At 32.3% G+C, this 26,858-nt stretch overlaps 1 protein-coding gene across 1 annotated transcript; it reads left to right on the forward strand.

The window, feature by feature from the left end:
* Positions 1–645: 645 nt before the first annotated feature.
* LOC139481144 (uncharacterized) lies at positions 646–10,442 on the forward strand. Its single transcript, XM_071264257.1, has 3 exons — positions 646–754; positions 5,524–5,726; positions 9,388–10,442. Exons 2-3 carry the CDS (start codon positions 5,557–5,559, stop codon positions 10,430–10,432), a joined length of 1,215 nt encoding a protein of 404 aa, XP_071120358.1. The 5' UTR covers positions 646–754; positions 5,524–5,556; the 3' UTR covers positions 10,433–10,442.
* Positions 10,443–26,858: the final 16,416 nt, after the last annotated feature.

Here is a 26,858-nt window from a genome sequence, read left to right on the forward strand (position 1 = left end):
AAAAGAGATATCAACACTTGTCGTCGACCAGTTGAATATATATATAGCGTATATCGGCGAGGGTGAATACCGTCCGGTCAACTTTTTTTGCAGATTTGTTTTCTTTTTTACTTTAAAGTTTATATTTTCGTGTAATATATTATTAAATCTCACAGGTTCCTGAGTTTCATGGACAAATATTGTAAAACAAAAGAGATATTAACACTTGTCGTCGACCATTTCAATATATATATAGCATATATCGGCGAGGGTGAATACCGTCCGGTCAACTTTTTTTTGAGAAAAACACGTTTTTTTGCAATCAAGTTTATATTTTCGTATAATATATTTATAAATCTCACAGATTCCTGAGTTTCATGGACAAATATTGTAAAACAAAAGAGATATTAACACTTGTCGTCAACCAGTTGAATATATATTTAGCGTATATTGGCGAGTGTGAATACCGTCCGGTCATATTTTTTTGCTCAAAAATAATTATTTTTCCTCTTTTTTTTTATATTCATAAAATATAGTTTAATATCTTTCAGGTTTACAAATATCAAACAAATCTATCGGATAACAAAAAAGTTATGACTATTTATATGTCGTCCGGTCAACCGTCCTGTCACTATCCGGGCAATCATCCTGGCATTAGTGCAACCCAAATATAATTGGTAAATTACCTCCCCTAAAAATGAAGAAATGTTGATTTCCTATTTGTCTCCGTTCTGTTAGCGTAAAAAGGGCAGACATTTTCAACACTGCAGCAAAGGTTGTTAAAAACTCATATCCACATTTTCATACGGTTATAACCATTTTATTCATCAAGGAAAAAAGTTAATTTCTTCTGTGTCTTACAATTTGTACCTTCCTTATCTAGGAACACTTCGGTAAGCAGTTAAGGGTAGTCCAAATAATTATGACGTCTTGAAAGGCTATTATAATTTTTTTCTTTGACGCCTAACATGTACTTCGAAGTACATTTTGTGTAAAAGAAAAAAATTATAATAGCCTTTCAAGACGTCATAATTATTTGGACTAGGATGCAGGTCGTTTCGTAACCTGGTCGTTTCGTAACTATATGATTCGTAACTTACTAGGTCGTTTCGTACCTGAGACGTTTTGTAACCTTATATCAATATATAATATATAATCACAGGAGTTTGAAATCCTAGCAATAACAGGGTAAAAATATGCCAAACTCGACTATCACAGTAGAGCTTCTCTCGAAGTGGTAAATTAAAGTAGAACAATGTGTTATAATTGACGGATAGAGTTTATTCTGATCCAAAACGTCCCTTTTAAAAAAATTGGAAAATATGTTGCATTCCTGTTGCTTCTCTTTTCGAGAGAAGCTCTACCATTTTGTCTACTGTGAAATTCAAGTTGGGCATATTTTTACCCCGTTATTGCTAGGATTTCAAACTCCTGTGATATAATAACAATATGAGTCTTAGGTTACGTAAAAAATAATAAAAAGACTTATTGATGTATAAATATATATATATATCTATATCATTGATTGCCTAACAATGTAATTTTAACACACTATTTAGTATGTAAATATAAGAATGTTTAAAATATTTACAAAATGATGAAAATAAACGCAATATTTCGCTAGACCAACTAGCTTTATCAAGTGTGCATCTATCCAGGTGAAATTGGATGTAGATGATAATTAAGAAACTTTTGCAGCTCAACGTCTATGTGCAATAAAATTTAGCTGCTTTGAAAATAAGAAAATTTTGCAGCTCAATGTATATGTTGCACTTGGATTTAGCAACCTTAAAATGATATCTATATCATTGTATATATATTTATTAAATAATTGATTACACATACAATGTACATTATTTTACACTTTACAAGTACAGTTTTGCAGTTTTGCACACATGCGAATAAAACAGAAAAATTTAAATTGTCCATCATCATTTAGATGTACTCGTCTTTATCAAAGTATTTAGTCCTCTGCCTCCAGTCCGGGTGAAAAAGGAGGAGGTCTCAGTTACTAATCAACTTAGTTACAAATCAAACAGGTACGAAACTACCAGGTTACGAAACAACATGCATTTGTCTTTTTATTACAGCACTGGCTATGGGTTACATTGGAGACTAATTGCAGGAATATAAGGGTTTATTATAAGGATGCGATTTAATACGAATGTAACAATAATATTTGTGTCTACAGTTACATTGTGTTATTGTTACATAAATTTTCTTCAATGTACTCTAGCATGTCTAGCATTTGTCTAGATTTATGAAACTTTAACCTTCTATGGTTTTGTTGGTTAATTTTTTGGCCAATAAGAACAAAATGATGATCACTAAATATCTGGATTCTTAAAATGAAAACATTGTTTCCACCAGTTTCAACCTGTCTGCAAAGTTAACATCATGATCAATTGCCTTCACAATTGACTTGTATTTTCAAGATAATTTTTTTCCAATTATCATGATTATGGTAAATTCCCCAATCCTCAATCTTAAGGCCGCCTTTTGGCACGAATTATCCCAATGTCAGGTTTTATCTTTGTTGCATTTTTCTTGGCGTATTTTCTTCTCTGTACTTTAAATTGGATATTGAAATTGTAAGTGAAATTAAAATTAGTAAAGGTGACGGCAATGAAATAATATTAAAAGACACTATGAAATCATGTGTAGTGACAACATTAAACAACCAAAATGCATCGGACTAAAACATGCTCCCTAAGCAACATACTGGATTTGTAGAAACTGTCATCATGGTCATTGTAAATAAAAGTTTAAAGCATGTTAAAAATTGTATGCTATATTGTATAATTCAAATAAAAGTTTTCAAGTTTTATTTTAAAACATATTAATTATCCCAGCGTACATTGAATTGCATTGATGTAACAATAACGCGATGTAACCGTAGACACAATCATTTGACAATTTTTGTTACATTCATAATTAATCCCTTCCTTACCAATCCCTGCATCATGCATGTCATGTGCATTCCAGCAATGAGTCTCTGATGTTACTATAATTATTTTATAATTGTTACATTTGGATGTAACTGTAGCCACTTACATTGTACTTCTAGGGAAAACAGTAATAATACACAATTAAATAATTAGATATATAAAATTATAAATAAAAAGTGTAACTGGTAAACATGATTCTATATGCCTCTTGTCATCATTATATTTTGAACCTAAGCCTTCAGACCAGACAATTATGACTTCATATAAGGCTAAAAAAAAAAATCTTTGACACCCTCCTATGACTGTAGGACTGTGTCACAGAATAAACCTTAAAAGCCTTTATTTCAAGAAGTCATAATTTATCATAATAACCCCTTGGGACTACCCAGACCTATATGTTACAAGTCAGTGTGTTAATCGACTGAGCTAAAGAAGTATTTCCTTAACTCAAGTGCTTAATGCTGGCTATGTATCTACTATATATACCAAGGGAAGCAATCTCATCACACGTTTCCTGCTTCAAGAGTCATTACACTATAATGATGATGTCTTAATTTTACACCTTCCTGGCTAGGTAATTCTTCCAAATGTGAGTTTTCATTGTTGGGCGCCAAATGAAACCAGTAAGCATGATTCTACATACAAAATCGCTATGTGTAACAAGTCATTGCATTAACAGATTCAGCTAAAGAAGTACTCCTTACTGCTAGCCATGTATCTAATACATAAACTTGTGTACCAAGGGAAACAATTGTGTCACAAGAGATGCTTCTTATTCCACCACTGTAGTGGTGGGAGCATTCAGTCTTACCTTTCAATGTCCATCTGTACATCCATCTGTATGTCGATCTGTTTGTATTCATCCATATGTCCTAAAATTAATTTCCTCTCTCTTACTTTAATTTGCCACAACCAAATGTTATGAAACTTATACACAATTTGCTAATTACCTCCAAATATAGAGCAATTTTGAATTATGGTGGTGTCTCTTTCAAGGTTCTTTGAGTTATGTCCCTTTATTTTTGGGAAAAATTATTTGCTGTTTTAGCAATTTAACTATCATTTTGCCTTAACCAAACATTATAAAACTTACATACAGAATTGCTTATTACCACCAAACTAAGATCAAGGATGAATTTAGATTGTCTCCCTTTACAGTCCTCAACTTCTGTTCCTTTATGAATGGAAACATTGTTTAAATCTGCCTTTTCTGCATTCTACTTTAGTTTTAATGCTTGTCATTTATTTTGATCTAAGCATATTCATCCTATCTTAAGTTCTGGAAATGGTTCGACACCTGACAACAAGAAAGAGAACTCTGAGAACGAACATAATCTATCGTACATGTAACAACAAATGTTGAATAGTATATGCCTTTGCATTATCATGATTTATATCTTTTCTTTATAATCATGATAATGTTTATTTAAATTCTTTTTTTTCAAATTAAAAAAAAAATTCTATTTATGCATGATACATGTATTTATTTTACAATTAAAAAGATTTTTTTCTGTCTACAAAATGTATATCAATAACAAAAACGAAAAAGATAATTCAGTTTCAAATATCTTGAATGTTGTTGCCAAAGCCAGACCACATTACAGCTAAATGGGCCTTTCCAGTTAATATCTGCTAAAGGGGGATGGATGGTCTTTTCTGAGGGGTGTAAAATTTATACATCTTAGGGGTGAAATTTTGGGTTATTTCATCTGACACATACACTTATACACAAAAATTTCTGAGGGTCTTGCAGCAGTAAATAATTTAAAATAATTACATCTTAGGGGTTACAAAAAATACCTATTTCAGATTTTAGGGGTGCTTTGGAATGTAGACAGTTACGTATCATGCATTATCTGGTATTGTATTTAAAATTCTGATGGGTACTTGTAATCCTTGCAGTAAAAATTTCTGATAGGTCAATTTTTCCCATGAAAGCCCATCCACCCAATATGAACAGAAACTCTAAATCTGATAGATCTTAATATATAGATCTGATAGGTAGTTTTACATGATGTTTTTTTCTGATAGGTATGAAAAAAAATCTCCCCATCCATCCCCACCTGTCAGAAATTAACTGGAATGGCCCAATACATCTGTGCACAATAGAGTCATGTTTGTTTAGTTTTGTTTACGATAAAAGGTTGAACTCTACCTTACCAAAACATTATAAGCAATCCAGAAAAAATTGTTAAGGCATGATTTGAGAATTAAAACATTGAAAAAGGGATGTATAAAAAAATACTTGTATTTAATCATTTAATTTTTATAGACGATTAAAAGGAGATTATTCAAACCTTAGAAATTATTTGTTTACAAATTACTAATACAAGTAAATATTGCTTACATCAGATCTACAAGTAAATATTGCTTACATCAGGTCTACAAGTAAATAAACATTACTTACAAACTAATATTACCCCATAATGAATTTTAAGTTTTAAGTTTTATAAAAGAAACAAATTATATAAAATAAAAACAGGTATTAAATCACTTGTGTTATCACGGTTATACATGTAAACTATAAATATTACATTTTAAGCAAGATAATTATAATATTTTTCTAAACATTATTTGTTATTATTTATCATTACAGGAGAATACTAGTTTCTGGATTTGAACAAGAAGCATGGCAACACCTATGCAGTTTGACATGAATGAGACAGACATGACAGATGAGGCTAGACCTTATGTTTGTCAGATATGTAATAAACGTTTCACTCAGAAGGGCCATCTGATGACACACAGGAGAACACATACTGGGGAAAAACCTTACTCATGTCATATCTGTAATAAAAGGTGAGGGATTTCATACTGCTTATTAAGAAATGTATGTCACATAAGGGCATGTGATTCTTGTTTCTCGATTTTTATATAGATTAGACAGTTGGTTTTCCCATTTGAATGGTTTTACACTAGTCATTTTTGGGGCCCTATTTAGCTTGCTGATCGATGTAAGCCAAGGCTCCCTGTTAGATTCCATACTTTGACCTATAATGGTTTACTTTTACAAATTATGACTTGGATGGAGAGTTGTCTCATTGGCATTTGTACCACTTCTTCTTACATTTGTATATCTATATATACACAGTATGATACAGTTTTTATCCCACAGTTATTTGAATTTTTATGACAATCATTTGCTTACAAGGGAATTTTACTAGGTCAACTTAAATATGTAATAAAATATGTCCGATCTTTTATATGCCTCTTTTACAGTTTAATGGTGTCAAAATTAAAGAGATTTACCAAAATTTCAGTTTCTTTGAGATATCTATCCTTTGGACAGGTACATTTATAAAGACCCAAATGTTGCTAAACACTTATCCGACCTCCATGATAAATATGTTGTTGTCCCCGCAGACAAAGCCCCAAATAACATCGTTTTTGTCTGTTAAAGTCACTACATTAATTGCTTGATAAACGAATTAGGTATAGACAATTCACTTGGAAACTCAACATATACCCTCACGACACTTACCAAAGAGGAAATCCTGGATAATCATAGGTCTGTTCTTTGTTCCTTTGGTATTTCAACCAAAGATGAAGAACTGGATCTTCCATCACTGTATTGGATACCTAAACTACATAAGTGTCCTTACAAACAACGGTATATTGCTGGGTCTTCCAAGTGCTCCACGAAACCTCTTTCTAAATTATTAACATCTATTTTATCAGCAATCAAAGACGGGCTTCAAAGTTATTGTGAAACTGCCTATTCTAGAGGTGGCGTGAATCAGATGTGGATACTTAAAAATTCCTATCATAATTTTCTTGATAGAGGGTTGTTGCTCACAAGGAAGCTATTAAATTAAGAGTTCCAAGTGGTGAAAATGAAATCATCTCTTTGTAAATTTTACGGACGCCATCACAAGTTGGTTGACCGTTATGGAATAACGGTTTCACAAATGATATCGGATATGTTCCTAACGTCGTAACTACAATCCCCTTCCCTTTCATGAATGTGACCTACCGAATTAGACTTTTTACCAGATTTGTAATCACATAAGCAACACGACGGGTGCCACATGTGGAGCAGGATCTGCTTACCCTTCCGGAGCACCTGAGATCACCCCTAGTTTTTGGTGGGGTTCGTGTTGTTTATTCTTTAGTTTTCTATGTTGTGTCATGTGTACTATTGTTTTTCTGTTTGTCTTTTTCATTTTTAGCCATGGCGTTGTCAGTTTGTTTTAGATTTACGAGTTTGACTGTCCCTTTGGTATCTTTCGTCCCTCTTTTATAAAGACCTATTTTGATTTAAAAGGTAAATACTAGTAAAAAAAATATTTTTAACATTTGAAATACCTTCTTGCCTTCATTTTTTTATACATTTTTTGGTTAATTTTAAACTTTATTAGATTTTATGATTTGAGAATTTAAAAAAAAACATACTTTTTTTGATGATTTTTTATCTAATTTAAAAACAAATCATGGGTGATTAGTTAAAAAAATTGTACACATAATCTTTATACATAATCAAGCCAAATGTCATTTTAAAAAGTAGGGGTCCTGGTACACATTTTCAAGCTACATGTTTTGATAAAAAGTGCATCTTTGCCCTATAATCTACAGTTTGACATGATAAATAACATTTTACATTGGCAACACCATTACCTCCCTTGTAACTATATTGTATACCCTTAATATGCTCAAAATGAACAATAATAAAAAGCATAAAACAGAATTTCTCATGTTGTACAACATGTAAACCCGTTTCAACACAATAAAAAGTTATTAGATATTAAATTGTCTTCACCAATATTGATCCAAACATTGTCAGTTTAATGATTCCTCTTGCTGGATAAGAAGGTCAGCTTGAATAGTTAAATATAAAATATTTAACCCTTAATCCTTTATCAAATTATTGCAATTTATTTGATCTGCTGCAACTTTTAAGAATAATATCAATAAACATGGATGGTTAAAAGTTTTTTTGTTTCAGGTGTCAAAATGAAATTTATTTTACATATTTAATAAATCTGAAAAAACAAAGCAATGATTTACATTATGTCAAAATTATAATGCAGTATTAACACAAAGCACATAATTAATGTTGATCACTGTATTTTGTAGATTTGCTAATAATAAAAAAAATCAAATTGTCAACAATGGTCAACTGTAATTTGATATTTGATTAAAAATTTATTAAAAATCTGAAGAAAAAAAATCAAATTAAAAAAAAGATGTGTTTTGTTTACCAACATTTGTATTGCCCATAGTAAGCTTAGCAATATCTATAAATTTTAAAATAATGGTATTTATCCAATCAAGATAGTTAAAATTGGTAATTTAACTATCACAATTGGATTAACTTGAAAAATTCATGAGTAACTACATGTATGTTCAAATCTGTTTCTCTAATGATTATCAAATATATTCTAAATTTTTAATTTTTGATAAATGAAAATCCCTCTTCAGGTCATTCCAATAGTTCTATTTCGCTAATTCTTGTTTGCACATTTTGATTCATCCAGTTACATCATACATGTAGCCGAGAAAGGTTATGACCCTTAAATTCATCCAATCATCTTCTGGGATCATCTGAAAAATTATGAAGCGATATCAATTTTTTATTGTATTTATACATGTATTGGTTTATATATCCTTTCTTCATGGATTTGCATCAAATTCTATATATTCTTTTATTACTTATAACAATTTAGGATCTAATTAAAATTAAATCTCTACACTCGCTCATTTTAATGCTTGGTTGCTGCGTCCAAGCGTAAAAAAAATGAGCAAGTGAGGAGATTGAATTTTAATTCTAATGCAATTCTTTTGTCAATGGTTCTGATTGGATGACAGTAAGCGTAAAATTCTCTATCTCCTTGTCTGTAACTAAGGAAGCTGACATTTTTAATTGCTGAATGTATTGACATGTAATTTCTACAATAATAAGCCAAAAATCTCACATGTTGCACCTAAAAATCTTCTTTTTATCAAATTTTATTACATTTTGAAGCAGCACAGAAGCCAGAAAACGCCCGGTGTTTATGTTTGACACCGCAAAGTATACATATTACGTCACCTAGTGTAGGGACCAAAGAAGATAACATCTTTTTTCGCTGAATTTTCTTTAATGAAGATTTTACACTGAAATAATGATTGAAATTTAATTACGAACTTGTTTTGCATTAGAATAGAGATAACTATTGTATTTGAAGCTTTTGGGGACATCCATCGGTTGTTTTACTGTCGCAAATACCCGTTTACCTGTCTCCGCTAATCGTCGCCAGGTAAACTTAATTTGCAACAGTAAAACTACCGATGGACGTCCTTAAAGCTTCAAATACAATACAGTTATCTTTTAATTAGATTGAACAATTTATTTGTACATATTTGGTAAGTCATAGTAAAAAAAATTGAAGTACTGTAAATTTAGAAATTATTGAAATAAGCTTGAGACCACTTGAGGTTTTTACCATTGTTTTATATTATAATATCAATCATTTTTTGACAGATTCTCACAGTCATCACATCTGAACACACATAAGAGAATACATACTGGAGAAAAGCCCTATTATTGTACAGAATGTGGCATGGGATTTTGTCGAAAAAGAAGACTTGAAAAACACATTGTCTTACACAATCAATATGTAAATATTAACTCAAAAATCAATAATTTACACGGACTTCTACACCCATCGTCGTCAAAAGAATCATCTCAACCTCTCTTCCCAAACAGATTAAGTTCAAGTGATTTTCCCGTAGAAAATGAAAGTTCACAGTGTCATAAAAGGAAACCAGCTCAAGTGCAACACATAAATACGAACCAATTGGAAGACACAAATGAGGATAGGGTAACAGAAAGGGTTGTGATAAAACTAGAAGATGATAACAGTGAAAATATAGCTGAGCCAAATCTGTTGCCAGAATCTACAACATTAGAGGGAGATAACCCAAATCTGACTATGGGAGAAATTGATCTGACTCATATAACACCACCTTATGATGGTGAGGGAGATAATAGTAAAATCGTAGGTGGGGATTATAATAATCTTGGAAGTTTATCAGGTGACGATATAGATTTGGATAGAATAAGTCTAACAAGTGAGAGTAACATGTCTGGATCAGAGCAAAATCATCCGCAGTTTCCGCCTAGGCATGGAATGGGGTTCAGAGGTTTCCGAGGATTCGGTCGAGGGAGACCAATGTGGCATAGGTTTAAAATGAGAAAACTTAATCAACTTGAAAATAGAATAGATCGATGTATTATGACTTTACCACAAGCACAGTCTACTAAGTCAAATGATACGTCTGCACAAATATCAAATAATCGAGTGAACTTGGTGAATTTTTCAAGTTCTGATTTATTGAACCACATGATGTCTAGAGATGATGTATATAAATGTGATTTTTGTTGTATGATTTTCCAAGATGCAGCTATGTACCATCTTCATAAAAGCATGCATGATAAAATGGAAGTTAGGTGCTGTAACTTGTGTGGTAAAATGGCACAAGATAAATATGATTTTATAGCTCATTTTTTAAGTGAACATAAATAATATCAGTTTGTTTTTGTTTCTTATTTATTGATTTTCCTTTATTTCTGTGATGCTACATTAGTTTAAATCAAATCATTTACTGCTGATTGAAATTGCATCTTTTTACAAGTGTAATACGTCACATTCAGGTTTATATTAAAAGGGTTTGAAAAATTTTCCCCTCAATTTGATAGTTGTAGAAAAAAGCAAATTCACAAAAATACTGGACTCTTGGGAAAATTCAAAACAGACAGTCCATAATCAAATGGCAAAATCAATAGCTCAAACACATCAAACGAATGGATATCAACTCATATTCCTGACTTGGTACATGTACAGGCATTTTCTTAAGTTTTATAGCTAGCTAAACCTCTCACTTGTATGACAGTAGGATCAAATTCCATTATATTGACAACGATTCTTGAACAAAACAAATAAACATGATAGGTAAAAATGTTAAAAACATGGGATACAGTAGTCAACATTGTGTTATAATCTTAATCACACAAAAAAAAAAAAAAAATATGTAACAAAGAAGCACAAAATGGCATGCAGACATGACAGATCATGCACATTTAATAGCAGAAATTAAAGACAAAAATACACAAATTTAACATAATACAAATAACGCACAAAGACAAGATGTATAAGTACAGAGCCACGTCATATATGAATTAAAAAAAAACTAAAAAGGCTTATGGACAGAGCACATAGCAAAAATGACAGACAAGCATACAAACATGTTTTACAATTGCACAATAACTGGATGTAGATTACAGAGACACGCCTATATTTATCGAAGTAACACCAAAAGGCTACAGACAAATTCAAGCACACAAGCAAAAACGAAAGACAAGAATAGTAAAATATCATAAATAATGATATAATGGCAGGATGTACAAGTACCACAAGTAACTAAATCACAAGCAAAAACAAACAAATATCTAACAAAGAAGCACAAAAAGGCGTTTGTCAAATTTAACAACCTCATTCATTGCTTTCTTATTTTTGAATTTTATTTATGTAAGTTAAATCCATGTATCTCTACGTTTTATTATTGTAGGAAAATATTTGTATTAAAGTGATATAAACAATTATCTTGAGAGTTTTAAAGCTCTTTCTTTTTTAGCTCGCCTGGCCAATGTACCAAATGAGCTTTTCTCATCACTTTGTGTCCGTTGTGGTCCGTTGTTAACTTTTACCAAAATCTTCTCCACTGAAACTACTAGACCAAATTCAAACAAACTTGACCATAATCATCAATGGGGTATCTAGATAAAAAAATATTGTCGCCATGGCTAACAATAGAACATAGGGATACAATGTAGAATTTGGCTTATCTCTCTGAAACCAAAGCATTTAGAGGAAATCTGACAAGGTGAAATTGTTTATCAGGTGAAGATCTATCTGCCCTAAATTTTCAGACAAATCCGTTGTTTGGTTGCTTCCCCTGAATTGATAATTTTAAAAAAATTTAGCATTTTTTTCGTTATCTTCAATATTATTAGCTCACTTGGCCCTTCGGTGAGCTTTTCTCATCACTTGGTGTCCGTCGTTTTACATTTTGAACTTCTAGAGAACTACTAAATGGAATAAAACCAAACATGGCATAAATGTTCCTTATGAGGTGCTGACCAAGTGTTGTTACTTTGTAGCCGATCCATCATCCAAGATGGCCGCCAGCGGGGGACTTAATTTAACATAGGACCCTTTGAGAAATGCATACAAATGACTTCTTTTAGAGAACCAGTGAATGGAATGAAACCAAACATAGCATGAATGTTGCTTATGAGGTGCTGACCAAGTGTTGTTACTTTGTAGCCGATCCATTATCCAAGATGGCCGCCAACGGGGGACTTAGTTTAACATAGGACCGTATGGGAAATGCATACAGATGACTTCTTTTAGAAAACCACCGAATGAAATGAAACCAAACATAGCATGAATGTTCCTTATGAGGTGCTGACCAAGTGTTGTTACTTTGTAGCCGATCCATCATTCAAGATGGCCTCCAGCGGGGGACTTAGTTTAACATAGGACCTTTTGGTAAATGCATACAAATGACTTCTTTTAGAGAATCACTGAATGAATTTGGCTACAAAGTAACAACACTTGACCAGCACCTCAAAAGGAAAGGAACAAACATGTTTGGTTTCATTCAATTCAGTGGTTCTCTAAAAGAACTACTGAAGAAATTTGTATATATTTTCCATATGTTACTTTGTAGCAACTTTACCTGACCATATAGGAAAATAGGTATTTAGTCGGATCTTAACACGTACTGATTTGGTTAAAACCGGTTTTGTTCAAAATATACGAAGAAATGTCGAAATGTTCAGAACTTAATTAAATCCGTATTTCGGTAGGATGGTGCAAGCATACGATTTTTATTGCGTCTTACACTTTGGGAAGCGAATAATCTTCAACTGCTTTATTCAAATATTGTGTAAAAACGTTAAAAGTAAAATCACAAAAATACTGAACTCAGAGGAAAATCAATTTTAATTTTGAGCTATGAAAGTCAAGTGGCTCGAGTATTTTTCTGAGGAAGTTTTAAAAAATTGCAAAGAAATATTTTTACATTGGGTTAGCTTTCATTAGTCTTAACTATCTATAGATTAACAACTTTTGGTTATATTTATAATTTAGAATCATCATTGAAGGTGGGGGACGATTTCGCAGATAATTAATTATATTGATGTGCCATCTGTATGCAAGAGTGACATTTCGTTGTATTATGTGCCAATTCGAAAAAGTTATGCGAGTATTCTCTCCCCTTAACAGGTTCATTATTTTATAATTCAGTTTAGGTTTCTGATATAATTTTAAATAATTACAAAATGTATCAATTCAATATATTTCAGTTTTTGTTATTGGTGTATCAAAAACATTGATGTACGAATATAATTTCATAAATTTAAAACGTTTAAAATGATTACATACCAATATAAAGAACCGTTCATCATTTTTGAAAAAGACTATGAACGAAAATCGATTTATTTATCTTTTGAAGACAGATTGATTGGGAAATGAACCAGCGTAATATAATGGTAATCACAGAGAAGGACCAGCAAGCAATTTGTAATTGTAGCTTATTCAACGTTAAAACAAATTTCCACTATAAACGAATGTTACTTTATACAAATATAAGGACTTTGTTAGCTAAATCTACAAATTTTATAAGAAATTATGATTTTTTATTGCAATAGATTAATATGCTATACTTTGTAGCCAAATGTTATCTTTTTTATATAATTTCAAAAACCCAAGAAAAGTCAGATGAGAGATACAGGCTCGTGAGAGCCTCTAGTTATAGATAGACATAATCTGTATAATGTTCAGCAAATTAAGACCTACAAATAAGTCAAAATGTCAAAAATGGTTAATTGACCCCTTAAGGAGTTATTGTCCTTTATAGTAAATTTTTATCATATTTATGTAAATTTTTGTAATCTTAAAAATATCATCTTCTCTGAAACTACTGAGACAAATTTAACCAAAATTGGTCACAATCATTATTGGGGTATATAGTTTCAAAAGTGTGACCGATGACCCGGCCAACCAACCGATAGTGCCGCCATGGATTAAAATAGAACCTATGGATACAATGTAGATTTTGGCTTAAATCTCTGAAACCAAAGCATTTAGAGAAAATCTGACGGGGTGAAATTGTTTAACAGGCCAAGATCTATCTGCCCTGGAATTGTCAGACATATCCGACAACTGTTTTTTTTCCCGGCAGTTTTTAGGTATCTTGAATATTATTATAGATAGAGAAAATCTGTACACAGCAATACTGTTCAGCAAAGTAAGATCTACAAATAAGTCAACATGACAAAAATAAAGAACATAAGAAGTTATTGTCCTGTCGATGCCACCGCTGGTGGAGTTTTAATTCCCCGAGGGTATCACCATCCAAGAAGTCAGCACTTCTGTGCCGACACGAATTATTGATATCGTCGTAATTATAAATAACTGTTTACAAAACGTTTGAATTTTTGAAATACTAAGGCTTTTTACCTCGGGAATAGATTACCTTAGCTGTATTTGGCAAAACTTTTAGGAAATTTGGTACTCAATGCTCTCCAACTTCGTACATTATTTTGCCATTTTAACTTCTCTGATTCGAGCGTCACTGATGAGTCTTTTGAAGACGAAACGCGCGTCTGGAGCAATTACAAAATTGAATCCTGTTATCTTTGATGAGTTTATTTACAACCACTGGTTTGTTGCCACTGCTGGTGGAGTTTTACTTCTTCGAGAGTATCACAAGCCCAGTAGTCAGCACTGTGCTGACATGAATTATCATTAATCTGGTCATGTTCATAAATTAACTGTTTACAAAACTTTAGAATTTTTGATAAAATAAGACTGTTTTACCTCAGGAATGGATAACCTTAGTTGTATTTGGCAAACTTTTTTTAAGATTTTGTTTCTCGATGCTCTCCAACTTCGTACTTTTTTTGGCCTTTTTAACTTTTTTTTTTTATTCGAGCGTTACTGATGAGTATTTTGTAGACGAAACGCACGTCTGGCGTTAATACAAAATTAAATCCTGGTATCTATGAGGAGTTGATTAACAACCACGGGATCGATGCCACTGCTGGTGGAGTTTTAATTTTCTGAGGGTATCAACAGCCCAGTAGTCAACACTTTTCTGTGCTGACACGAATTATCATTCATATGGTCAAATTCAAAAATTAACTGATAGCAAAACTTTTGAATTTCTGAAATTCTAAGGCTTTTCTACTTCAGGAAGAGATCTAAGCTTTATTTGGCAATTGTTTGGGAATTTTGGTCCTCAATGCATTCAACTTTGTACTTACTGTGAAAGTACTTTAATTCGTGGGTATCAATTTTCGTGGTTTGAGCAACATTTACATGTTCGTGGGTTTTTAAATTCGTGGATTTAAGTTTTCTTTAAAAAATTTTAAAAATGAAAAATTAAAGCCATTAGAAACGAAGGATATAATTGTCTGGATTGAAGGAAATTGCAAAGTAAACATTGACCCGTACGTAGTGATCAAACTTATTAACTGAGATAGAGTGATCAACAGATTAAAGACCATCAAAGGTGTTAATTAGGCCATAAATATGTCACCTAAAGAAAACAGTTACATAAATCAAATACTATAAACATATTTTGAATTGTAAAATAAGTATTATCAAAAGCAAGCCCAGCATGAAATTATTATTTCAAATACGTACATGAACTATGAGGACATAAAATGAACACTTAATCATAGAATATCAATTCCGGGAATCTGACTTTCAATGATAAAAATATTTTGTTATGAGAATTAAAAGATCAAAAGTTGGACAGTTTACGTTTTTAAAGATTTAATGGGTACAATCATGCCTACAGTTGTACATGTAGTTTATAGTACATTTGCTCTGTGACTACTCCGTGTATTGTAGTATTCTCAGACAGTTCGGCGATTCAATATCTTTCTAGATCATATCAGTAGTCCAACCTTCATGGGAATATTTCTATGTCTTGATTTGGACAAAGGTTGTTTTATTTCGTTGGACACTTAAATTCGTGGATAACGTCATCCACGAAAACCACGAAAATTGGTACCCCACGAATAAAAGTACTTTCACAGTATTTGGCCTTTTTATCTTTTTGAAGTCACTGAAGAGTCTTTCGTAGACGAAACGCGCGTCTAGCGTAAATACAAAATTTAATCCTGGTATATATGATGAGTTTATTCCTATAGTAATTTTTTAACATATTTGTGCAAATTTTTATAATCTTAAAAAAATCATCTTCTCGGAAACTACTGAGACACATTTAACCAACATTGGTCACAATCATAATTGGAGTATCTTGTTTTGAAAATGTGACCGAAATAGAATATTGGGGTTAAATGCAATTGTGGCTTATATCTCTGAAAGTAAAGCATTTAGAGCAATTTTGACAATAGGTTAACATGTTTATCAGGTTAAGATCTATTTGTCCTAAAATTTTCAGACAAATCAGTCAAGCTGTTGTTGGGTTAATTGCTGCCCCTGAATTAGTAATTTCGGGACGTTTTGCAGTTTTTGGTTATAATCTTGAAAATTATTATAGATAGAGATACACTGTATATACTAAGTAAAAAAAAAATGTGTCCGATGACCTTGCCTGTCAACCAACATGGAATACGTGAAATACCAAAGCAAAGGTATAATGATTGCATTATTTAATACATCAATTGTAAATAAAAAAAAATATCAGGTGAGCGACACAGGCTTCTTGGAGTCTGTAGTTTTATTTGGTGTTTCTATAAAATATTTTGAAAACTTAGTGTTACATGGTTTGAAAATCTTGTAGAGGAAAAGAGTGGTGAACATTTATCCCAGCGATGGTTATTATCTTATATGTAATGAAATGTAATGTGATTTATTTTCTGTAGTAGTGGACATTAACATTTCAAGTATCTATTCATTTGAAGCAAAGATGAACTCTGCACAATTAATTTGAAAAGTGCCAATTTATCAAAGACAAATAGGGGGAAATGGTGGTATCATTACTCTTTTAGGTTAATCTGAACTAACCTGATAAAGTTATTGAATATTTTGTATAATCATATAGAATCCTTGTTTTGTCATTTATCAAATATCTTCTGTAAAATCAACTTCAAGGACAAATCATATCTTTATCAGTTTTAAACAAACTTGAAGATTCATTTCACCTATTGAATTCTAATAATTTTAGAGCATAAATAAATCATTTAAATTGTTTTAGATTTGTCCTTTTTAGGGCCTTTTATAGCTGGCTATGTGTCTTTTATATGTGGAATTTTCAGAAAAAAAATATGATAATCGATTTAGGAGTAAATCCTCCTAAAATTATATTTTTTACTAAATTTCTCATTTTTTGGTTAATATTTTTTAAACCATTAATAGATAGATTTTTAAACAATAAAAAATGTCCAAAACAGTGATATTTACAAATAAATTAAACTTGGTAGAAATTCTTAAAGGATCCTATAAAGTAGTTATTGCCAGGGTGGAAAAAGTAAAATAACAAAAATACCGAACTCCAAGGAAAATTCTAAATGGATATAGGCATCCTACTGCAGTGGACTTTAATGAACGAACCAAATAACTTATTAGTAAAAGCATTGGCTACAAAAGATTTATGTCAAGTTGTGCATTCACCAACTCATATCTCTGGCTCCTGTATTGACCATATGCATATACTAAAGACAAAGTATTTGATGCTAGAGTAATCCCTATTCCATATTCCCAACGTGCTGCTATTCAATTAGGATTAATATGTAAAGTGAGAATTTGATTGTGTTCATTTTGCTTGTGAAGTGAGATGTTGTTTCTCTAGTGATAATATGAAGACGTGGGGTATGTGAGCGTGTTCACAGATGTTCTTTAATTGCATTGATCGGACCCTGTTTATTGGCAATTCCAGGACGTTAAGCTTATTGCAATCAGCTATTTCGTTTTCAAATGCGCCTGATTTTCTGAAAATAGTTAATTTTCAAATCAATTTGAAGGGACATAATAAAAAGTTATACTATTGCATATACGATATTTCAAGTATATATGAATAAAGTAATAAGCACATATTTCCACAATTTTACCATCTGTTTTGTTTAGACCGCAAATTTAGGTTTAAACACAACCCAATAGTTATCGGACTTCGATGATTTAACAGTGTGAACTTATCAAGGCAACACGGCAAATATTCAAAAGCATTTGGAAGGGAGAAGACCAAACTTTTCCATTAGGCAGAAATATATTTCTTAATATATAAGGAATTACTATATATTTCAACATGTTTTGTATCATGAACTTATAAGTAATTTATTTCATCGATTCCTCAAAGCCCCTGTGCATTTCTATACATTTTACCTTGGCTTGATACGGGTGATGTGTGAAGTCACCAAAGTCACGTGATGACTGCTATAGTTGGATATAGCGTACTGATCACATGGGTTTTGGAGGGTTTTGGTAGCTGAATTTTTCTTTTTCTTAATAGTGTTTTATAGACTGTTGTTTTGTGATTCATGGTCAACGCTTTTACAACCCTATAAAGTTACAAAAAGAAGCATTCAATACTTATAATTACATTTTTTTAGCTAGAATCATGAAAACACGATTTTTATCAAGTTTTCATTTAATTCACCTGTGCACTTTATTGTGGGACCTCGTGTCATCATGAAAGATAAATGTTATTGTCTAATGTAATTGTTTCAGGAATAGCACGTGTTGTGCAGTTAGCCAATCAGAATAACGTATTATAATGAAACATACATCTAATGTAATTATTAGTAAATAATTGCAGTCAACATGTTCAATGTATTACAGTTGAAGACAAATGTGTATATGTTTATTTCGACAATTTTATAGTTTGAACCAAACCTTTTTTGTTGTATAGTTTTAATCTTAGAGAACCTTTTAAAAGATAAAATACATCTATGTTTTGTGACCTTACTTTAAATTCGAAACAATACAACCCAATATTTTGACTATAAAGAATATTTTTTCTTTTGAAATAAAGTCGTTATAAGTTATAAAAAATTATTCGTGTTACCACTTCAATGACTTAGATCCAGTTTTCTGGTATAAGTATTTTTGTAACCGTATCCAAATTTTAGTCTAACACATGACACATTATTTATAACGATATATTTCATTATGCTTCATTAGGAAGGTAAATACTAGTTCTTATTTAAACAATATATTACCAATGCAACATTGGCTTCAGGTAACACAAAATACTTATCCATCCCGTCATTATGATTTTGTTCTATAGTGTGTATTCTTGTCTTTCGTATTGCTATTGTGCTCTGTCTGTTTGCTTTTTTAGTTTTTATTTGTTGACAAATTTGTTTGTTTTCATAGTGATTAAGATTAAAACAGAATGTTGCCTACAATACTCTTATTTTTGACATTTTTTCCTTTTATGTCTGTTTGTTTTGTTCATACGAAGTTTTCAATATAATGGAATTGTATGCAACAAAATACTATTGAGAGGTTTCGCCAGCTACACAACCAAGTTTAATACACAATTTTCTACATAAGAAAATGTCTGTACCAAGTTTGGAATATGACAGTTGTTATCCATTCGATTCGTGTGTTTAAGCTCTTGATTTTCCATTTGCTTAAGGACTTTCCTTTTAGAATTTTCCACGGAGTTCGGTATCTTTTATATTTAACTTTTTAGCAATTTATCAATTCATATTTGGTTTTTATTTATTTATTTATTTTTATATCTGGATGTTACTTCATACTTTATTTTGCCGTTTTTTTTTTATTTTAATCATATAAAATGATTTTGATTCAATTTGATACTGTATTACAGCTTATTGATCCAAAGCTGATGTGCAGAAGGGCGGTCCATTCATCAATACTTCAGAAGTAGCAGCTGGACTCTCCCTAGTTTGCTCCGGTCGTGTGCTTGTAGTTCGGTGTGTTACGATGATGAATACAGATATGAAGACTGGAGTATCTGAGTAGAAAATAAAAATCACAGCAAACACTTCGATTTGAAAGGGTGGAAGAGTATGCGTCTAAATTTTCAAACGTCTTCTCAGTCTGGGCAAGGAAGAGTATGCGTCTAAATTTTCAAACGTCTTCTGAGTCTGGGCAAGGAAGAGTATGCGTCTAAATTTTCAAACGTCTTCTCAGTCTGGGCAAGTATTTCAAGTAAATCAATTCGTGTTATAATATTGTGATCTCGGGGAGTGGGTCATTTCAGTACCTAACTAATAGGGGATACCGCTTAAGTTCTGTTGTCCACCCTTTTCATGTAATGTAGATTTTCAAAATGTATAAACTTCCTGTATTGCATAAAAAATGTAACCTTTTTGCATATTATTTTGGGTTTCGTGTAACATGTTGGAAAAGTGGAATACATAAGTGTCAAAAGATGGATATATTCGGCTGTGATAAAAGTTAAAGGGCTTTTCATATAACAAGTAATGGGAACTTTACCGAAGATATGTTTCTGATAGTTTATTTCACCTATTCATATATTTTCAGGATAGAGAGAGTGACCTATTTCAGCGGCACGTCCTTTCAACTTGTGTATAGGAAGTCCCCCTTTCCACAAAACCCCACGTCCCCAAGGTTGTGACATTCGTGTACGAATGAAAGCCCAATGGTAATTCCTCAGACAGTGAGTCAACACTGGACTGTTGTAGAAATACGAGATTGAATAACGGTGATTATCAAATTATTTAATTTAGATACTTTATAAAAAGTAAAATCACAAAAGTACTGAACTTCGAGGAAAATTCAAAAGGAATGTCCCTAATGCCCGCGTCACACTGTCCCGATTTTTACGCCGATGACAACACGATAATGGAAATTTTCAAAATCGGGACTGATCGTATCCAGATCGGGCTATTCGTAGTGCCATCTTTAACCATCTTTAACCATCGGCCACTTTTTCTAGCCTTCGGGGAAAACTTCGGGAAGGGTTCTAAAATTTTTAACATGTTAAAAAATCCCCGATGGTGCGTCCGATGTTGAGGGTTCGTATTGAGTTCGGTTCACCATCCTCACCATCGTAATGTCACCGGGAATGCATCTTTGCACATCGTATTGCATTCGTGTTTCCATCGTTTCCATCGGGCAGTTTTGACATTACGATGTCTACACGAATGAATCACGAAGATACCCGAAGGTCTTACGATTGCAACACGACTTCGTGAAGACCTCGTAATCCAGTCGTGTTGCCATCGAATAAAAGTACGAAGGCGACAAGATGGAACTTCGACGGCAATAAATCCAGCTAAATGTAAGTTAATTTTCGCGCTAAAATACATTTTAAGTGCCATGCGCGATATGCACTGGTCAGTCTAATACGACAGTTAAGAAAGACGTTCACAAAACATGGAGCTCATATCATATGATTCTATGAGAACAAGAAAGGCGACAGCGTTGTTTCTATTAATTCAAATGGAATAAGAAGAGCAGCTATTACAGGCTCAGGATTTACTTTTACAAGAAAAATATTATTTTTTGTCTATTTTTCATATTAAGTAACATAATGAAAATCATAAACGCGCCTCGTACACCAACACTGCAGGTACACGTATATAGGGAAACCAACTTTTTCTTCATTATTCTAATTTTTTAGGTATCGTCTGAGTTGTTGTCACACGAATGTACTCCATAACCATTTTGTTTTCTATATGTCATATTTTGCCGCATTTGTTGCTTTCCCCACATTCTTCCTTTTGTCTATATTATTATGATATTCTCATGGAAAGAGCTCTTTTTGAATAAAAGGGATCAACGAACCCAATATTACCTTTAAGATAGATCAGTAAACATGGGCATAATTATGGGTGATTATTCAGACTAGTGCACACATTTGACAGTTCAAACAAGGCAATGCCGAGCGTGGCATCCCCTCGTATGTAACATATTGGGGACAAATATGGACCGTGCACTATATTTGTATATGACACATGCAGAAAATGGTAAATTGAATATGCATATATTTATAAACTATTTTTTTAGAAATCAATCAAAACATTCAGTAACTGGAAAATTAATACCTTTAATATTGTCTTTAGAACCAGCAGGTAAAAAAAAATGAGCAACCAATTTCCTGTGTATTATGCTATTTCAAGGAGAAAAAACAAGTCCATCTGCATGACCTTGACCTTTGGCCTTGAACGTAAAAATGTCAGATCATTACAAGGAGGAACATATACCAAATGTGGTTAAAATCTTTTGAAGCATATTGGTTTTAGAGTGTCCACAAGGGTGATATTGCTTGAACTTTAAAGTCAATAGCGCTTAAGATATTCTTAACGAGTAACACCATACAAAGTTTTGATCATTTTGGTTCTAGAGTGTCTATAACAATTTCATCTACACGTAACTTACACGTAGAAGCCGAGGGGATAATAAACTAAGTTTTATAAGAATTAGACAAACAGATCGATTTCCCGTCATGCATGGCAGACTTGTACAGAAACGATATGTTGTCGAAATTCTGTTCGTATCTTTTAGACATCGTATGGCCATCGCACCATCATCGTAATCCATCGTTTAGCCTTCGTAATCCATCGTTTAGCCTTCGTGATTCATCGTGTAGGCTTCGGCTGAGATATGAAGCTTAAATACCCGTCTTCGGTTTACCTTCGTATGTCCATCTTTTGCTATCGTATATAATTTCGGCACCATCGTATAGACTTCGTTATTCATCGTACTTGCTTCGGTCACTTTTTGGTATTTTAACGAGATCGGGACCAACTTCGTACGAACTTACAATTTTCGCATTCGGGTGTCCATCGTATATAAAAATCGGGACAGTGTGACGCGGGCATAATCAAATGGCAAAATCAAAAGCTCAAACATATCAAACGACTGGATAACAACTGTCCTACTCCTGACTTGGTACAGGCATTGATAAATGATTATCAATAAAATAAAATATGGGGAAAAAATTAAATTGCGGCAAATAGTTGTATTTCTATTGAGTTTATGACACTTTTCTTTTTACATCATCTCAAAATTGAGAAAACTCACATTTCATACTTTTCTATTGGTTAACATGGGAACGCAGTGCGCTATTGCTCACATCGAACATCAGGCTATAAAGGGCCATACAATGACTATTATAAAACAATTCAAACAGAAAAACAGTTTTATCTACAAGTATATAAAACACCAGAAACGAAAAAACACTCATAAACCACATCAACAAGCGACAACCAGTGAACAACAGGTGCATCTGTAGTTTGCTATCATGAGTACGTTATTCGGTATAAATTGTCCCAAGAGTCCGATATGAGCAATCCCTTTTTCAGCCTCTTGTTACAATGTTGTTAGGTATATCAACAAACTCCATACAGCGTTATCGTTCGGGTCATACTTCCCTTTATTTACAAAAAAGAAGCGTAGCCAGATGTCACCACTGTTTCGGAGTTTGGTATATCAGAAGTGGAATTTATTCATAATCTAAAAAAGATCTAGGTCATAAGGTTTAGAACAAAATGCATTGAAACATATGTTCAAATTTTTTTGTAAGACACCTTGTCAATACGTGAACAGATCAAGTTCGTTTTTAGGAAGCACAACTTTCTTATTTTTGGAACAACGATAACCCGGTTAATGGATACATGACGTGTTTTCATTCAATGTGTCTACAAATGGTATCTATTAAAAATGTTGAAATAGAATATATATGGAAATTCCGTTATTGATGTTAATAGAGTCAATAGACAATTATCAGTTTACGTTATAATTAACCAAAAAAAGGAATATACCAACGTAGTTTAATTGTTTGTTAAGAAAGCTGATATGTTAGAATTACAAAACAAAATTTATGTTGTCAAGTTGAGAGTCAAATTTTATTTTTCCCATGTGTGTTTGTCTTTCACATCACAATAAACTAGGATATAAATTGAATACGTTATCATATAACACCTGTATAATTTCTAAAGAAAATATGTCTCATAAAATAACCAGTTTCAATCCCTTTTACCACAAATAAAGGACGAATAATGTCTTTCATATTTTCATAAAACAATACACGAATTCCTTAGATTCGACGGTTAACGTATATCGCGTTTTGAAATTTAAATGAATTAAACTATTTTACAGAAATAAATAAAGATAACCGCAGTATACTGTGGTTCAAAATTCATAAATCGATTGAGAGAAAACAAATCTGGGATACTAACCAAACCCGAGGGCAACACATCAACTACAAGAGTAAAACAATGGAACAACAGAAACAAACCAAACAAAACGCCAACTTACATAGAGAAACAATATATTTTTATTACAAAAGCTTTATTCCTGACTTAGTACGGGACATTTTCAGACAAAATGGTTGATTGAAGCTGTTTTCATGGCTAGCCAAACCTTCCACTTACTGGCAATGTTTTTAATACGGCTAAAATTGCAACATTACATGACTTGAATACAGTATAAATAAATGCAAGGACACTCAGGACATAGACATACATAAACAAATAATATAATAGTATATTTCGACATGTTGACCAAAGAATAACAACGAACACCTAAAATTAATTGACGACAGTACACAAACACAGCATAATAGAATTGCGAACTGTGCGTTACACAAATGTAACAACGCCACAAAAATATTATGCACAGATAATTTCTTATAATTCAATATACATAGTTTTCTATGTTGTGTCTTGTATACTATTGTTTGTCTGTTTGTCTTTTTCTTTTTAGCCATGACGTTGTCAGTTCAGTTTCGATCTATGAGTTTAAATGCCCCTCTGGTATCTTTCGACCCTCTTTTACAAGAATAGTAATAAAGAATTGTGTAAGTACTGATATAATCAATTGTATTATCTCGGGTTTTCTTCTAAATCAAACTTTGCAAAATAAATAAATCCTATGCCTATAGTTGCTTTTAACTATATATTATATAAATGCACTAGGTGATTAATTATCTTTACTTTTACTTTAACATACGAGTAGGGGAAAAATCAAACTTCAAACGATAAGACAAAAAACAATATCCTATCAGAATAACAAATAAAACATCATAGCTAAATACATGAATATTGGATGTACAAATACAGAGACACGTCTAATAGCACACTCAGCAAATATATAGTCATATTCGAGGTCACGCTCGGTATTTTAAAAGCCAGACGACGTAGATGGTAAACCACAACCTGAGACGTGATAAAAATGTCGTTATTTAGTTGAGACACAGACACATCGTATAGATCAACCAATTCGTGATGGTGTCCATAAAATTAACAAACTGTCATTTCTAATCTTTCCTCCTCATTACTTTGTTTGAGCTGTGTCTACGGAAGGAGCACACTCCTGCATATGTAGTCCGTATAGTGTGCACCAGTATAACGTATCAACTTAGATTTGTAAATACTGTTCGATGGGGCAGCGGTTATGTTACTGCTGAGAAATGGGAAATTTGTAATTGGGAAGTTCGAACAAACTGTTTGAGAATCTGCAACTGCAAGAATTTTTGCAGTCACTTTGTTTTTAAATCCACAAAGATGACATAAAGATACGTCAATCATAAGTATACTATAATTAGAGACACAAACCTTTTACAACGAGTATAATATGCTGAGTGACGGCCGGCGAAGGACAATAAGCAATAGCATATATATTCATTGCCATGGTCAGTTTATTTTCTATCTGTTAGTGTTGATTGTGTCTCTGGTATCTTTCGCCTCCCTTTCATTGACAGAGTATTCAATCAGCAATATGGATTTTTCTTATTGTTGAGTACCATATGGTGAACGCCATTAGGTCTCTGGTGGAAAGTCGTCTCTTTGGCAAAAATACCACATCTCCTAATCTTTATGTACATGTAGCCTAATCGAGCTATATACGAACCTGAAATGAAACCCGAGATTTCCTGTACGGACGATAAAAAGGGGAATACCATTGCAATTGCAGTGCAAAGATAAAATGTAAGTCTCGAAACAATTTGGCATTTACGAAAATGACAATTTCATCCCCTACGTTATGTTTATCAGTAACATATATCTTTTATATACAGATTGACATCCATAAATTTGTTTATTCGTTTATGGCATACACCTGTCAAAGGCAGAATGGATAAGATCATACTATATTTATAGGTATTTCATATAAATTACATGTAATATATAATGAAAATCGACATTTGTCCCTGATAAATTTTTTTATTCTAGGCAAAAGATACTTATGAGTAAATTCTTTTTTTTTAAATAGTTCTATTCTTAATGATAGACTGTTTATACTCATTCCGTTGAAAAAACTTATATCCAAATCATGCAAATAAGGTTCAAAATGCGAAAAAATAATATACCACGCTGACTATCAGATCTCTTGAAACAAACTGTCGTTTAGTACATACTTCGCTAATGGCGATGCTCTCCATAAACTATGCGAGTGTCTTAGAAGTAAAAATATCAACTCAACCAGCCAAGAGACCAAACATAACAGTCAAATCGTATTAATGGTTCTGTAATGAATAGTAAACAAAAACTGCAAAAGATGCGAACATGACAACAGTTTTGCATGCTGGGTTTGTTATATTTTTTGTTGAAATCTTAATAAAAGTTTTAGAGTCCTCACTTAAGATTTTTTTTTTAAATTGCATGATTGAATATAATTAAGATCGTAAAAAAATAAAAAGCTGCGATACTGCGACCTTTAAATACCAATAGAAACAGGAAGCTGGAATGGATTCCTATTTATGAAAGACAGTGTTATATCCGCTACTTGTAAATTGGAAATGAGTTTCACTATCTGTTTGAGTCCCAGCCTGTTATGGTTAAAAAATATAAGAAATATGCATATTTCAGAATAGTACCACAGGTATCCACGTGTTGGACGCAATGTTTAAGTTATGAAGAACTTGTAATTTTTCATTAACAAATTAGTTAGTCTGACGTGTATGATATTGTTTACATTGTTCTGTAGCATTTATACAAATGATAATGTATTTTGCTTCTTTTTCACATGTATATATGTA

This window comes from Mytilus edulis, chromosome 7, assembly GCF_963676685.1.
Source record: "Mytilus edulis chromosome 7, xbMytEdul2.2, whole genome shotgun sequence".
NCBI lineage: Eukaryota > Metazoa > Mollusca > Bivalvia > Mytilida > Mytilidae > Mytilus > Mytilus edulis.

Bases quoted from the DNA above. Each gene is read 5' to 3' on its own strand.
- LOC139481144 (XM_071264257.1), top strand. From the start codon at position 5,557: ATGGCAACACCTATGCAGTTTGACATGAATGAGACAGACATGACAGAT. The intron at 5,727-9,387 runs GTGAGGGATTTC...ATTTTTTGACAG, and splicing joins TGTCATATCTGTAATAAAAG to ATTCTCACAGTCATCACATC.